This window comes from Halichoeres trimaculatus, unplaced genomic scaffold, assembly GCF_033239565.1.
Source record: "Halichoeres trimaculatus isolate MK-OKI-2021-1 unplaced genomic scaffold, fHalTri1.1 fHalTri1_scaffold_11, whole genome shotgun sequence".
In the NCBI taxonomy this organism is placed as follows: Eukaryota; Metazoa; Chordata; class Actinopteri; order Labriformes; family Labridae; genus Halichoeres; species Halichoeres trimaculatus.
In genome coordinates this window covers 20,137,166-20,153,562 of record NW_027437189.1, presented here as the reverse complement: position 1 = coordinate 20,153,562, position 16,397 = coordinate 20,137,166, and the positions used below count along the sequence as shown (strand labels likewise).

The 16,397-nt window shown below is 40.8% G+C and overlaps 1 protein-coding gene across 8 annotated transcripts in view; it reads left to right on the top strand.

The window, feature by feature from the left end:
- Positions 1-16,189, top strand: part of kif1b (kinesin family member 1B) — a 57,358-nt gene extending 41,169 nt beyond the window's left edge. For all 8 annotated transcript variants that reach the window (XM_074681016.1, XM_074681011.1, XM_074681015.1 and 5 more), the window contains 23 exons: positions 796-1,047; positions 2,638-2,756; positions 3,191-3,276; positions 3,591-3,720; positions 4,400-4,553; positions 5,695-5,785; positions 5,881-5,999; positions 6,099-6,154; positions 7,589-7,697; positions 7,981-8,047; positions 8,261-8,345; positions 8,810-8,915; positions 10,226-10,340; positions 10,422-10,555; positions 10,646-10,707; positions 10,792-10,937; positions 11,044-11,304; positions 11,427-11,498; positions 11,676-11,797; positions 11,912-12,064; positions 12,333-12,525; positions 12,650-12,768; positions 12,873-16,189. In XM_074681016.1, the coding sequence (XP_074537117.1) occupies positions 796-1,047; positions 2,638-2,756; positions 3,191-3,276; positions 3,591-3,720; positions 4,400-4,553; positions 5,695-5,785; positions 5,881-5,999; positions 6,099-6,154; positions 7,589-7,697; positions 7,981-8,047; positions 8,261-8,345; positions 8,810-8,915; positions 10,226-10,340; positions 10,422-10,555; positions 10,646-10,707; positions 10,792-10,937; positions 11,044-11,304; positions 11,427-11,498; positions 11,676-11,797; positions 11,912-12,064; positions 12,333-12,525; positions 12,650-12,768; positions 12,873-12,915 (2,794 nt within the window). In that variant the 3' untranslated portion in view covers positions 12,916-16,189. The remainder of the gene's footprint in view (positions 1-795; positions 1,048-2,637; positions 2,757-3,190; positions 3,277-3,590; positions 3,721-4,399; positions 4,554-5,694; positions 5,786-5,880; positions 6,000-6,098; positions 6,155-7,588; positions 7,698-7,980; positions 8,048-8,260; positions 8,346-8,809; positions 8,916-10,225; positions 10,341-10,421; positions 10,556-10,645; positions 10,708-10,791; positions 10,938-11,043; positions 11,305-11,426; positions 11,499-11,675; positions 11,798-11,911; positions 12,065-12,332; positions 12,526-12,649; positions 12,769-12,872) is intronic.
- The last annotated feature ends 208 nt before the right edge of the window (positions 16,190-16,397 follow it).

Below are 16,397 nucleotides of genomic sequence, written 5' to 3'. Positions count from 1 at the left end.
TTCAATGTACATTTCTTTGTTGTTGACATGTTTATTTTGATGTTGAATTTTTTTTTTACTCTTGATTTCTTGTCATTTATTAATGGAATTTTTCTTTTATTTTATTTTACATGTCATTTATTTTTTTTCCCCTTTTATCATTTTATTTATTTCATTTTTCCATTGTATCTCATTTTACTGTTGTAACATTTTGGTTGTCTGTTGCCATTCCCATGCTAATAATCATCCCAGCTCACACAAAAGCTTGAGAGTACCACAGTTGGTTTGGATAGAAGGAAAAATTCATGGCATTCTGTGTGTTATCCTCTTTGAGCCAGCACACATTAGAAGATTTATGTGTTAATCCTTTGGAACTGATATTTCATTTTAGTATGAAATATCCATGTGTCTAATAACAGTTGTGACACCAAGGGGCGTTTTGTAATACCTGCTCTTTATAAAATCAATCCCACTGTAGAATTTCAATTGCGTAAGGAGTAATGTTAGAAAAAGTTATTCTTTCTGAATAATCTTATTACCACATGGTAGAAAAAGAAAGTGTGCTGTGAGTGTACAACTACTGTCTGGAGTTTTTGATAATGCAATTTAAATCACACAAACCTTTTGTAGTCTTTTGTGTATTAGAACACAATCTACTTTTTCTTAGACAGGGAGAAGGGTAAAAAAGTACTTATAGGGAAAGATCACAACTGAACTTAGACGAAATAAGCTGTGGTGCCTGTTTAACTCTACTCTTCCTCCATTGTTGCCTTTCTTCAATTTTTGCCCATGATCCCAAACCACAAACCCCCTCAGCTCCCCAATCTTCAACGGCTGTGTCAATGAGCGCCTGGCCGACCGCACGCCCTCGCCCACTTTCTCCACCACTGACTCAGAAATCACCGAGCTGGCAGACGAGCGGCAAAGCGAAATGTCCGACTTGATTGACGACGAGGCATTCGTCGACGACACCAGTTCAGATGCTGGAACAGAGGAGGGCTCGGACATCTTCAGCGACGGCCAGGACCCCTTTTATGACCGCTCCCCCTGGTTCATCCTGGTGGGAAGGTTGGTGATCGGCAGTGGCATTTCCTCCACCTCCACACACAGGCTGGGACAGGATAATTGGTGGATGCTGGCTTTGTTTAGCTAAGTTTGTTTTTACTTACACAGATGTAGGGCAAAACAGCAGGAAGTGAAGATAAGAACATAAAGTGCAGCTGAGGAACACTTGAGAGAAAACATGATCCAAACTGATGAAAAAAACAAATTCTTAGATAAGAATTCAGCATACCTTCATGGAGCTGTTAAGATAGAAGATTGATTAACTCCACCTAAAACAGACCAGTGGGAGATAAGGAAGCTTTGATATGCAGTTTATAGTTTATGTGAAGCGTATCAGAAAGCATGTCATTCATTAATAATCTGTTGAACTCCTGCTGAGGCAGGGATAATTTTAGGATTAGATCATGTATTCATAGCAGCTTTGGAGAGAAAAATTAAACAAGTATTTAATTTTGATATGATTTTAAACCATTAGTCATGCTTCTGGTCTCACGGGCCTACAGGATTGTATTCTTTAATTTAGACTCTGTTCCCAAAAATTAAAAAGCCAGCATCCTCTCCCCCCTCATCCTCCCAGCGTGGTGTCTCTTCCTCCCCCGCCATCATTACAACGCTGACTGTATTGACTCCCATCTCTGTGTGCAGAACATGTTATGCTGTTAGCTGTCTGTCATTTATGTTTATTCAAACCTTGTTTTTTTTTTTTATTTGTCTTTTTTTTTAAACATCATATGAAAACAACCCCTATGTTTTAACATTGCTTTTGGAATATGTTGTAGATGAAATTAACTCGCTGGTAGTTTTGTCTCCTTATGATGATTTCTCTTATCTATTTCAGCTTACAGTCAGTATCATATTTAGATGGCTGTAGTCACATTTGTAATCACAGCACAGGTTTTCTAAAAGCCGGTGGCCACCCGCTGTAAACATCACGGCTTAAAAATAAACAGCATGTGCAGAAGAAGACCACAGATCAATGCAGGCCTTAAGCCAGCCAGACACTGCAACAGTCATAGCTCAGCTACTAACGTCACTGAGACTTCATAGATTTAACAGATTGATGCTCCCCCCTCAGCCTTGGCCTTGAGTTTCACAGCGATGGGAGGGGGGCTGGGGGGGGGTGGAGAATGAGGAGGTCACCAGGGGTACAGCAAAACAAATCAAGCCCTACAAAACAAAATGCTAGTCAGTGTGTGCGGGAGAAACTAACATCACAACAACATCACACAGTAAAACACAGTTAAAAAATAACATGGAGGCTTGAAACTACTACTAATTTCACTGCCCAGCAGCTTTCATTATTTTATGTTTTGATTATGTTTGTTCCTCTTGTTTTGTTTTTGTTTAGGTCATTCCTTCACAGAATTGTCACTAATATTTAACAAAATGTTATTGTAATGAGTGTGAGATATATGTGTGAGATATCTTTATTGTAACGTATGTGTTGGTCTGGTTTCATTTATTTTCTGTATTTCAGTCGGTGTAGATACAGATAACAGATGACATAACACTGTGGATCTAAACACTGCAGCAGGAGTTTCACACTGCACCAGAATCTGGTTTTCATGTCCCTCTTTTCCTTTCTACTCTCAGAGCTTTTGTGTACCTGAGCAACCTGCTGTACCCTGTGCCACTGGTGCACCGTGTTGCCATAGTAACAGAGAAGGGTGAGGTGCGTGGTTTCCTGCGTGTGGGGGTTCAGGCTATAGCTGGTGAGTAATTAATGAGATTCTCTAATGAACAAGACAGCTGAGATCGTGTAAAGGTTAAATCCTGTTTATCAGGCTCACAGTATGTGTGAAGCAGACTGTCACGCTTATATGTGTTGAACTTTCATAGACAGACGGCAATGTTTGTGTTTATTGGAGAAGCTAGTACATGACTGCAGCTCAAGTGTTTGAATTTTTATACATACATGCAATATGAAGAGATTTTTAATTTGGGTCAAAAAATTATCATTCAGCCTCTTAAATAAGTGCATAAAAGTAGTTTCAAACTTCACTTTGATATCAGAGTTGTAAGCTACCAGTCTGACTGCAAAGAAGAGGATTCTCGCAGATTCCCTGTGTATTCCCTTTAATGTGTTTTGACAGTTTTAAGTCACCTGCTCTAGATTCTGATGGGAGGATGCTTTCTCTCTTTGTAGCTGATGAGGAGGCCCCAGACTACGGGTCAGGAGTTAGACAGTCAGGAACCGCCAAGATCTCCTTTGATGATGAGTACTTCAAAAAGGTAAGCTCCATGTCTGATGAAAGTGCTTTCAAACTTCAAACCACACTTTCTCTCCTCTCTCATTCTCTATCTCTGTGACAGTGGGTATTGAAATTTTTGGGGGATGGCAGAATTATTTGTGCTTTTTTTGGACTTTCAAACCCTTTACACATTTTTCTAAACGAGAAAAAAACACAAGACACAGCAAATATTATTTAAAGTTTCCATCCACTTTGTTTGTATAGGATGAGGTGTGTCTGCTCTATTCCTCCATAGCAGCTATATGCTAATTTCCCCCCTCCACTCTTTCATCCATCTTCTTTTCATCCAATCAGAATGACTTTCCCTCCACGGTCATGACCCGCTCCGGCATGTCCCTGGAAGAGCTGCGCATTGTGGAGGGCCAGGGCCAGAGTTCAGAGGTCATCACACCCTCAGAGGAGCTGAACAGAATCAATGACATGGGTACGTCTGCCAGACCTTCACCTCTGCACACGTAAATCTTGACCTTTAAGCCCGGTGGGAAATACACTTGGCAGATGGTCCTGTTAAATGTAAAAGAGGTCATCACATGTTTAGTTATGGAAATGAAACTGATGCACTTTTTCTCTTTCTGTGTGAGAATGTGTTCTGAGGCTCTATGATGAACTATCAAAGACTTCATACAGTTCAGACCAAAATTATTAACACGTTTTTTTTTACTGTGTGTAAAGTGAAGGACAAATCTCAGTTTTGGGATGATTGACTGATTACAAGCTGAGAGCATTACAAAGTCAAAGCACATGATTGCACAGCAGTGTTTTGAGCTTTGACTTGCTAAAAAAACAGTTCTTATGATAATGACTTTGATCCTGGTAGGTTTTGTGAAACAATTTTGTTTTTGTGTGCAAAGTGAAATAATTCAAGCATCAAAAAATGAAACTGAGATGTTTGGAATAGCTGTGTTGAAAAATCCTTTGATCAGTTTAACAGCACTTGGGAAACTTTTGAACAAAACTGGAAATTTGAAAGGTGGGCCGATAGTTTTGGCCTCAACTGTATAAAAGCTTAGTATATAAAGATTCCATTGTGCAGGTCCAGCTACAGGTAATTGTGAAAAAACACAGCACAAGTCTTCTAAACATTCTCCTTTGGCTCTCTTCAGACCTCAAGCTGGGAAATGTCGCTGACACCAAGCTGGGTCTTGGTGACGGTCTAGCAGACCAGCTGGAGGTGGGAAGCATCTTTACCTTCCGTGTAACTGTGCTCCAAGCCAGCGGCATCCCGCCTGAGTATGCAGATATTTTCTGCCAGTTCAAGTAAGTTCACAACTCTGAAGATTTGCTTTAATTTTTTACTTCTTATTTTTCAACAATGTGAATTTCCTCATGTGATTAGCTTGAATCTAACTGTTAAGCATGGATAAATATGAAACCTGAGGCTGTACAGTTTTCATGATAGGGGCTTGTATGTAGCTTTAAATAATTAGTTTATGCCGAGCTATGATGCTGTTGTGTGGTGTAACTACAATAAAATGAATTATGTAGCTCTCATGGTCAATGGATTTAAGCAGCAGCTGCCAAGTGTCTGTGATATCAAATAGATGGAAACTAGTTTTGACACTTCTCAATCAGCTTCAAAAACAAAAAAACACCATTGGCAGTACTTTTGTTGTCACTATATTGGAATTTTTAAGTCTAAAGCCATAGTGAGGGATATGATTTCACAAAAGGCAAATGCCAGCTTTTAGCAAGATGCATGTCTTTGTCAACAGGAAGCCCCAGAAGTGACACAATCCAACAATACCTGGGTTTCCATTACACTTTTTCGCAAAATAAAAGCGATGTTTCTGAAGTTTTGATAAAGAACAATTTTGCCTTGCCGGTGTTTCCATTACGACCAGAATTGTGCACAACTTGAGTAAAGTAGAACATAATGCACTCATGGTGCCAATTTTCTTCAACATTAGTGTTTTTATTCTCTGCTCAAACTGTCGGCCGTGATCACGTTAACTCAAAATAGGCAGAACAAAACACTGACTGAAAATCATCATATCCAGCTCACATAAAACACAAACAACCCTAACCCTGCATTAAACACATAAATGAGAGCAGAGCTGATAAAATATGAACGCTGGAGTCTGTTTGTGTGGCACTGGACACGTATGAGGAGGTGAGGGAGGAGCGTTGTTATGACAACGTGCAGAAAAGATGTTTCCATTGCACTTTTGGGACAAAGTTCAGTATCGAAACGTCTGAAAAACCACCTCATGAGAGTGTAAAAACTTTTTAAAAATTTGAGAGGTTTTTCAAAAATGTGGTGTTTCCATTACCATTTCTTTATTGTGATATTTAGGTTTTGCGCAATTCTAGGTGTAATGGAAACCCAGCTTGAGCTTTTGTAAAATTGAAAACACTTGTAATTACTGCAATCCAGTAATTTCTTGTTTCTCCTTCTTAGTTTCCTGCATCGTCATGACGAGGCTTTCTCCACTGAACCTCTTAAGAATGCCGGCAAAGGAGCTCCTCTGGGCTTTTACCATGTTCAGAACGTGAGTGCATGCAAACACAACCCTCACAAGAGATACCTTTACAGCTTTGTGTTATAAACTTATTTTGACAACCCCTTTTCCCACTGCTGCTACAGATATCTGTTGAGGTCACAGAGTCTTTCATTGAGTACATCAAGAGCAAGCCCATTGTGTTTGAGGTGTTCGGCCACTACCAGCAGCACCCACTGCATCTTCATGGTCAGGACCTGATCAGGTAAGTGGTTTATGTAAAGATGTTCCTTTGATGAGGGACACATGGTTTATTTTTCATATTATATGACTATTTTAAGTAAATTGTCTCTTGTTTTAACAGTCCTCCAACCCCATCAAGGAAATACTATCCTATTCCCATGCCCTTGTCAAAACCAGGTAAGAATTGAAGTGTCATCACAGCACGAAACGTACAACATGTTCTGATCTTTTCACCTTCAAATCATCACATTTCAGTTTTTTCCAGTTCCATCAGCATGCCTCATTTCTCCTTCCATTTTTCTTTTGTTTCTTGCCTCTTCTGGATATTTTGTCTTGTCAAAATGTCTCTGTCCGTAATCCTCTTACCCAACCATGACCTCCCTCTTCCACATCTCCTGTTTTAACACGACCCCTACAATCCTTTTTTCACTGTTCATGCAATGTCACATTTAAATACCTCAGACCATACCCGTAAGATAGAGTTGGTCCGTTACCTTATGAGTGGCTATGTGAATGGCAGAGTGCTTGACACGCTGTCTGAGCACGCCAACGCCCTGGCTTCCTCCGCTGTTGCCAGTCTGGAGGATGAGGCTGATCGACTTTCCCACTTCCCGTTCCTCCCAATGACCAGTGACCCTGTGTTTATTGTGCCCAGGCACCACGGTTGGTACTGCAGATACTGTGGTAGCTCGCAGAGAGGCATTAGATGTTTTTTGTTTGTTGTTTAGTGATTAGACTAGTGCTGTGCTTTGCTCCTGTTGTGCTGTGTGACTGCCAACTGTAGCAGGATAAAGCTCTGCAGTGGTTGGTGTGCTGCACCTCACTGCAGCTTTATTTAGGTCCAGTCAGCTCAGTCCAACCCTCCCCTGTCGCTTGCAAAGTGGCCTGCGCTGACACCTCCAGGTAAAGCTGCTCTGTGAGCTGAATCCTAAGCCAAAGAATAAAACAAGTATTTATCATAATCATAGGAAATCACTGACACAGCTTTCACAGCCTGAATCAGAATCCAGAGGCTTTAGCTTTTATAGGTTCAGCTGCAGTCCAATTACAGTACAATTCACGTGTAATCACGTTCATTTCAGCCATTTTGAATATGAATGAACCGAGCTGTGTGCCTCAGAGATTAGCTTGTTTCATCAGGAATATAATCCTGAAGTGCCAGACAGCAGGAAGCTGTCAGTAGTGGTGTAATCTGTGATGTAGCCCCTCATGGCGTCTCAGTGTGAACTCCTGTTGGTTTTGAATATGTCATCTTGTATTTTATTCTTTTGTGACCACATTATTTAAATAGTTTGTCTCCATAATTTGAATAAATTCGTATTTTTCATACATAAAAAATATGTATTGGCTGGTGGCTCAGAGTCCGGTTTTAGCAGTGTCATCACATCCCATCACCAGCATCTTCTTATTAATCACACTGTGGAGAATCTCTTAATACATCTGTGTGTGTGTTTGTATGTGTGTGTGTGTGTGTGTGTGTGTGTGTGTCTGTCTGTGTGTGTGTGTGTGTGTGTGTGTGTGTGTGTGTGTGTGTGTGTGTGTGTGTGTGTGTGTGTGTGTGTGTGTGTGTGTGTGTGTGTGCGCGCGTGTGTGCGCGCGTGCGTGTGTCAGTTCCAGCCACCAAGCTAAACACCATCACCAAGTCCAACCTGGGTCAGTGCGTCAGCAAGTACGACCTGCTGGTGTGGTTTGAGATCAGCGAGCTGGAGCCAACTGGAGAGTGAGTTTTAGCTCATGCAAACTCTAATGTGAAAGGGGAGCAACTATGAAATTGTCAAAACATTGCTACTTTTTATTTAGAATTAAAATAGAAATACACTGGAAGATCTTGAATTTATTGTAAAATAGTCTTAGAGGAAACCCTTTCAAGAATGGAGTGTTAAACAGCTTTTATTGTGAAAGGGTTTTAAACGAATATGCATTTTCACATTGAGTACATTATTTAAGGAAATAAAAACAATATATTGAGTGTGTGGTAAAATATGATGTCCTTCTATCCATAGGTACATCCCAGCTGTAGTGGATCACAGTGGAGGACTCCCCTGTCATGGCACCTACCTTCTGCACCAGGTACAATACACTATACTTCTTCATCATGCATCCCAGTAAATCACCATTTTTAAACCAGACTGGGCCGTGTCAACCAGTAAAATCAAAAGAGGGGCATCATATTTTCTGTTTGTAGATCAGAAAATAATATTTCTTTAAAAATAACATTAAGAGGCTTAATGTTGTTTCAGCTTTAACTGCTCTGATCCTAAGCTCCTGTCATTTCTCCTGCAGGGGATCCAGCGGAGGATCACAGTGACCCTCATTCACGAGAAAGGGAGTGAGCTCCACTGGAAGGACGTCCGGGAGCTGGTCGTGGGTGAGCAGCGGGGATTTTAGACTCAAAAAACACTGCAGTTTATCAGGAAAAAGATAAGAAGTAGTAGTGACCAAATGACTGTTTTGCCATTCACACAACAGCCTCAGTGGACACTGTGGCAGTATGATTCAACACCTTTTTGTCTCATTGGAGGCTTGTGAGGCAACACTGTAAATGTTCATACACAGCTTAGAGGCTTTGTCTGTCTCTGGCCTCAGACTGCCCCTTCTTTAAGGAGTTTTTTACTGAAGCTGCAGTGGATGAATGAAATAATCGCTTTCTCACAAATTTAGACCTAAAGCTGCTGGTATCCAGAATGGCTCTTGACAAAATGTCCTAGTAGCTGTTAATAGACCAACCGGCTGTAATAGTGCTCAACTATATTTATATTTCTCCAAGATAAGTCATTTCAGCTCTCCAGATGGCATGACGTTAGTGTGTTTGTCTGTTCGCTGTGTCAACAGGTCGTATCAGAAATAAAGCTGAAGTTGACGACAGCGCTGCAGACGCAGTCCTCTCCTTGAACATCATTTCAGCCAAGAACATTAAATCATCCCACAACTCCAACAGGTACCTGAGTGCATTTAAATATCTCGTGTACAGCTGTACTTGATATAGCTTGACTGAACTTTTCAAAGGGTTTTTATTTTTGTACTAATACTGTTTTACTGATATTCATCCACATTGAACAAAGCGGATCAGTTAATGCCACCCATTTGAGTTATTTCTTCTCTTCATGCAGTTTGAAAACAGCATCAGGCAGTTTCTGTCTTCTCTTGTGTGTATTCGTTGGAAACAGTTGAATCATTGCATGACCATTTCCATTTATCTCTGCAGTTTTTTTCCTGTTAATTTGCTCCATTGTCTCTGTTGCCTGACTCTCTGTGCTTCTCTTTTTTTGTCTTGCACTCTCTTTTTCCTCCTGCTGCTGCTGGACTCTTGATTGTCCACAGGCTTTCTATTGATAAGGATATTGATAGGTACCAGTGACTTGAGAACATAAGGCTCCTTCTGTGAAAGACCTTTATGCTTCTCTTTAGTCCTATAGATTTATAGAAATAAGTCCTCCACAAGTCCCCCACTGATTCTTAAATGCATTTTGCATTAGGTCTGCCTCTACTTGACTCAAGATTTAATATAAAAACAAACCTGAGTCTGAATCAGTTACATATCAGTAAAGGCGATCAACATGCAAATGCATTCCCCCTCTCCTTTAGTTTGTTTCATGCTCTGTGGCACCCAGACTTCCCATCATGCTCTCCTCTCTGCTGTTCGCTGTGAGTCTCTGCTCAATAACAACCAAGTGAGGCACAAACAGGGCAGTTCTAGCTCACAGTCTGTGGGTAAGAGTGCCCCCTGCTGCCAAAGACAGGAACAAAGTAACCTCTGAGACATACACAACAGTTTTTTCAGGAGGCTGGCAGTCTCTGATGAAGGACACAGTGTACCATTAAAATGTGAATACATGTTTCCTCTTTGTTTTGTATAACTGTACACTGATGCTTCCAGGTAGTTTATTTCTGTAGCAGCTTCAACATGACAGAACATACAAGCCCTGTATATATTTTTTTCTGACATGATCTGTACCTGTGGGTCAGACACGGCTGTGTACACTCAGCACATTTCTCACTCTCTGATTAATTTCTTTGACTCCTGATCACAGCGTTGCTCACACTTCTGTTTGCTCGCTCACATCCTGTAACGACTAAGGATAAGTAAAAGAGCTACTTTAATCACTGCACAGAATTCACTGCCTAATCTGTTATAGATTACAGAGTTGCATCTTTTCTAGAGCTTAAAAATTCTATTACATCTTTTGTAAAGAGTTAATTTGACCCAAAAGAGAATATATTAACAGGAGATTTTTTCTTTTGTTTCAGGACTTTCTATCGTTTTGAGGCAGTGTGGGACAGCTCTCTGCACAACTCCCTCCTGCTAAACCGAGTCACTCCGTATGGAGAGAAAATCTTCATGACCCTGTCAGCGTATCTAGAGGTCAGTTGCTGCTTCTCTGTGTTTTCTTTTTTCCCTCCTAGATTTAAACACAGCTAACTTCCACACATCTCTTCTTCACAGCTGGACCACTGTATCCAGCCTGCTATCATTACCAAAGACATCTGCATGGTGTTTTACTCCCGGGACGCAAAGATCTCTCCTCCACGTTCCCTGAGGAACCTCTTTGGGAGCGGGTACTCCAAAACCCCAGACTGGTAAAAGCATTTATGTCAGCAGGAAGTTTGAATTAAGTTATACGCACACATACAGTTCACTTTAACAGCTTCTCCTCTGTTTCGTTAAAGCAATCGGGTCACTGGCATCTATGAGCTGAGCTTGTGCAAGATGTCTGACACTGGAAGCCCAGGTGAGCTGACTCAACATCTATAACACTGAGGAAACGTTTCAAGACAAGCTGCTTTGTTTAAACAGGTGCTTTTGTCCTGAGCAGGGATGCAGAGAAGGAGGAGGAAGATTCTGGACACATCAGTGGCTTATGTACGTGGAGAGGAGAACCTGGCTGGCTGGAGGCCCAGGGGAGACAGTCTCATCCTGGAGCACCAATGGGAGCTGGAGAAAATGGAGCAGCTTCATGAGGTGTGTGCAAATAAAATCTCCTACTGAGTCTCAACACATTTATAAAACGTTTCTTTGCACTTTCTTTTACATAGTGGTCCTGACTTGCCTGTTTCATGCCTTCAAGGTGGAGAAAACCCGTCACCTTCTCCTGCTGAGGGACAAACTGGGAGAGGCCGCCCCAGTGGGAACAGCTCCCACCACCAAGACCCTGAGCGAGTTGCTGTCCCCCAGCATGAGCTCAGACAGCCTGTCCACCTCCACCTCCATCTCCTCACAGATCTCCAGCACCACCTTTGAAAGTGCCATCACCCCCAGCGAGAGCAGCGGCTACGACTCTGCGGACATCGAGAGCCTGGTGGATCGTGAGAAGGAGCTGGCTACGAAGGTGAGAACAAAAAGTGTTATGGGATGTTTGACGTGATGATTCACCATCCACTCATTATTTGGTAACAGCTGCTGATCCTCCTCCTCTGTGAACATGACAGTCTCATACGTGTTCTCTTGCAGTGCCTGCGTCTCATGACACACACTTTCAACAGTGAATACAACCAGGTGGTCAACAGTATCAGTGACTGCAAGGTGAGAAATTATTACAAAAACTCTAAACGCTTTAAATCACATCTTAATTTTGTTTTATAAATGAGTCTAAAGGATGAATTCAACAGGCCAGTAACCCTTCAAATAACATCTCCCTCTCACCGATTTTGCTTTTAAAAAGAAAAGGTTAAACAAAGACCTTGACTTTATTTCTTCCAGCTGTCTGACATCTCTCCAATGGGACGTGACCCATCAGTGACCAGCTTCAGCAGCGCCACCCTCACCCCTTCCTCCACCTGCCCTTCTCTGGCTGACTCTCGCTGTAGTTCTATGGACCAGAAGTAAATACACCCTAGTTCATCAATAAAGCTCATTTTAATATCTATCCGTGTCTCACATACTTACAGCTTGCAGGGTGTCACTCCAATGCTAACTTTCTCTGCCTTGCTCTGAAGGACCCCAGAGAACAGCTCCCGTGCCTCCAGTCCCTCCTGCTCTGACTATGAAAACTTCCCGATGGTTCCCAGTTTGGAGACCTCCTACCTGGCACGAGCAGGAAAGAACGAGTTCCTCAACTTGGTGCCTGATATTGAAGAAATGAGGCCAGGGTGAGTGCCGACATGTTGACTCTTTCAGTTTTCTTTTTTATTTTTTTTTGTGATGCCATATGGAAAAAGTTGTTATTGATGGATGCAATTTGCAGGTGAGACTGGAAACAGATAATCGTAAATTTTATCCGAGAGGAAATTGTTTCAAACAGAATACTCTTATATGGAAATTTGTCATATTTTTTATCACAGAAAAACATCTTTCCCCTCAATAACAGGAGACTTTTAACTGATTATTTAGTTTGTTTTTGTTTGGGTTTCTTTTCAGTTCGGTTGTGTCCAAGAAAGGTTTCTTGAGCTTCATGGAGCCACGCTCCAACTCTTGGGTGAAGCACTTTGTGGTTGTGCGTCGGCCCTACGTCTTCATCTACAACAGTGACAAGGACCCAGTGGAGCGGGGCGTGCTGAACCTCTCCACAGCGCAGGTGGAATACAGTGAAGACCAGCAAGCCATGCTCAAGGTATTGTTTCAGTTGTGCTTTTTTTTTTAACATTCTATTAAAAGTCACTGAAAACTGAATCTCCTTAAAGTAAAAATACTTCCTCAACAATGAAAAAGGTTAAATAATTGATGGTTTCTTTTAGACTCCCAACACGTTTGCTGTGTGCACAAAACATCGGGGAATCCTCCTGCAGGCCAACAATGAGAAAGACATGAACGACTGGCTGTACGCCTTTAACCCTCTGCTGGCGGGAACGATAAGGTGCACACTCTTTTCTCATACTGCTAACACCATTAAATATTTTTGTCTTGTCTTACTTTTTAACCCCTCACTTCATCCCATCCAATGAAATCCTGTTCCCACAGATCGAAGCTGGCGAGGAGGCGCAGTGGCCTGCTGAAGAACTGAGTGAGTCGTCTGGCACACAGAAAACAACACAGCTTCCATTGTTTCTGAAAGCCTTTGAACATACCGAGTGTTAACACTTATTAAACATTGTGATTCTTGACGGTTTTCTCTTGTAAGTAGACTTGTGGCTTGAGTCTCCTTTCATGCGACTAAAAGTTTCTGTTCTGGAGGAATATGCCTCCCCTTTCCTCCCTCCAACAAACCTCTGGCAACTTAGCTTTCCTCCTCTCTATCCCCCTCCTCCTCAGCTTTTAGTGTTTTTGTTTTATGACAATGTTTGGGTCTAAGTTTGTTCCGCTTTGTTGTCATTCCCTAACTTCCCTAACTAGTAGCATGTTGTAATAGTCTACTTGTGTGTGCACGATTCTTCAGAAAAACGTTCTTTCTGGCCACTTATTTCAGTTTGCCAATCATCTGTACAAAAATGTCTCTATCAGTGTTATTCGTGTCCAGAAAAGACATTTATTTTTTATCTTTTTGTTTCTTTTTTTATGCCCGCATGATAACTGCAGCAGTCCTCAGGAGTAGACAAGGCATCTTCATATAAGAACAAATTAGATGAAACAATGGAGGAAAAACAAATAAAATCTCCTTCTGCATATCTGTAAACATTCTGCTAGAAAGGCTACCTAAAGATCTAGTGCTGCCAATGAATTTTAAGGCAGATCTTCTCTTCATTAGTTTTGCATTAGACCGCTGTCTGTAGCTCCCCTCGGCTGCTTCTCAAAAAACCTTTAAAGAAGTGGTCAAGTTGGAGAAAAAAAAAGATGTGTAAGCCCCACTCAGCCAAATATGAGGGCAGCACTGGATTTTCCACTTTCGTCCACAAGTTATTCAGATCCCACTCTCAGTCCATGTAAATACAACAACTCCAAGTCCCTCCAGCCAGTGAGGCATCACTTACAAAAAAAACGACATAAACCCGTTCTTACTGAACATGCAGAAAAATACAAAGATAGATTTATATCAGATGTTGGCCACTGTCCTTTAACTTCTTCATACACAGAAAAAAAAAGATGAGGGAGGAGGGAAAGGGAGATGAACATCATTGTATATACAGTCTGTTCTGGGATCAGTTTGGTAGTTATCACCCATCAAAGACATTCCTCTCAGCTCCTCTTGCTTTTCGCAGCTTTTTCTTAAACTATCATGTTGAGCTTCAAGTGGCTCAACATTTGCTAAACGTTAAAGTCTCACATGTGTGTGTGCGGGTGTGCGTGTGTGTGCGTGTGTGTGTGTGTGTGCCTGTGTGATATTGAAGACTAAACAGAACCTGTTGAGGATGAAGTAGGATTGAGAATGAAGTTTCTTTAGATGTGTTAGCCTTGATGCCAGTAGTTGACTAATGACGCTGCTAGCACACAGCCTGCAGGAGGGACGACGACAGTCTAACCCAGAACTCACTCAGTGAAGTACTTCTTGTTCTGTTGCACCGCAGGTTACCATGTGTTCATCTAACTCTCATTGGGTTGACTTTATTTTTTAATTATTAACATCTAATTATGTTTTTCTATTATGCTTTTAACCATTCCATAGTGAAGTTTTATATGAAATGTAACAGAGGGCATTTATTACTTCATTTGTAACCAACTTTATTGACGTTTAATCTTATTTTGCACATTAACACATATCTATAGCAAGACAAGGGCAGATCGTCACACATGTTGGACCCAGGATTGTTTTCGAGTATGGGGATCTCTGATATGAGCACATATCAAGGCTACACTGGAGAGCTGTTAGTCAAAAAGATTTACAGGAAAGGAAAAACCACAGAGGAGATATTAAAGGGATGACATATACTAAAAGGTTTTATTCCTGGTATTGTTTATGAAAATATTTGCTCTGTATATTTGCACCACAGCTGTTGCATTTGGCTCCTGATGAATATTGAGAGTATTTTTGCTGCCTCTGTTTCTACAAATAGAACTGTTATGAGTCCAGACAGGCGATAAAAGCTCTGGCCAACCAACCAGTAGTGAGCCTTCTGTACTGTATGAAAGGGTTAAATGTGTAGAAACAGGAGTAGCCATGTCTGTTACAAAGTGAAACTGGAACTATTTGAAATGTACAGTATCTTCATTATTGCTGTGATAAAACAAAAAACAATTTGCGTCAGATGTGGGTGTGAATTTAAATTGCAAAGTTTGTGCCCTCAGGTCAGACAGCCTGCTGGTCACAGAAACAGAGCTGTAAAAAAATGTTTCTGAGAAAATGTTTTCTGTTAAGAATTAAAAAAGACCACAGCAACATGAAAAAAAATATTGATCAGAAAAAAAAGTCTATCTATGCACTGATCAAGGCTCAAAGTGCAAAGTGCTCACATGAACTATGAGTGTTTTCAACATATGTTACATATGTATGGACATGATGATCCCTGTCAGAGCAAACATTTTCTCTTGGGTGACCAATTTGCAGAGGTCTGTTATTTTGGATTGTGTATTTATTGTTTGCAATGTATATATTAGTTTGCAGCTCTTTGCACATATCAATAAAAGGTTCAACTAACTGATCAAATAAAGTCTGTGCGGTTTAGTTGTTCTCCTCAGAATGAACCAAATGACGGTGTGGCAGCCTCTTCCTGTCTGAACGGGGGGAGCGTTGAATGTACAATGATGTGTGTTTTTCCATCATTTGAAAAAAGATAAGTTAAATGTAACCTGCTGCATCTTTTCAGGGGAGGTGAGTTACAAAAGTGTGTCCTCTTTATTAGAACATGGTTTGACTGAAAGTCTACGTATGATTTGACATTATTTACTCAACTCATGCTACACAGCCACTTGAATTATAACAAAAAGTGTGGTTTTAACATTTTTTTCTAATATCAGGGAATAGAATACAAAGTAGCTAGTGACATCTAAAATGACAGTATACTATTGTTGTGCTGGTGTCTTTCTTCACCTCAACACTTTTCTTTCCGTTGATGCCTTTCAAATCAAAACTAGCCATGATATTTCCCATCTACCCCTTTCACAGTAAATATCAGTTGACTCCCTTTGGATTTGTTCAGTGACAGATAAAGACAGACCATGACATCAAACACTGTACATTATTTGTCAGACTGGTTTCATTTTCATACTTATTTTGTAAATATATGTGTTGTATGGAGCTTGAATTAAAATGTAAATATGTTTACTGTATTTGTAATAATTATAATCCATTCGCTGTATAGCATAGATGTGTCATGCAGATATCCTAATTCTGTGTATGGTAATCTTGCACCATTGAACTGTTTAGTGAATGAGGCAACAATAAAAGTGCAAACTGTGCATTAGCAGAACAAGTGCTGCCTGTTTGTCCGCTCCTTTGGGCACAGTTTGACTCCAGTCACGACATGATTTTCCATGTTTCAACTTCCTGTTGCATCTGCCAAGAATGAATATATATAGATCATTCAGTTCTCATAAATAATGATGTAGTTAGTCAAAGTTTTGACCAAGATTTTTTTTATTAGATACTCGTTGAATTTAAATTATTGGAATTGT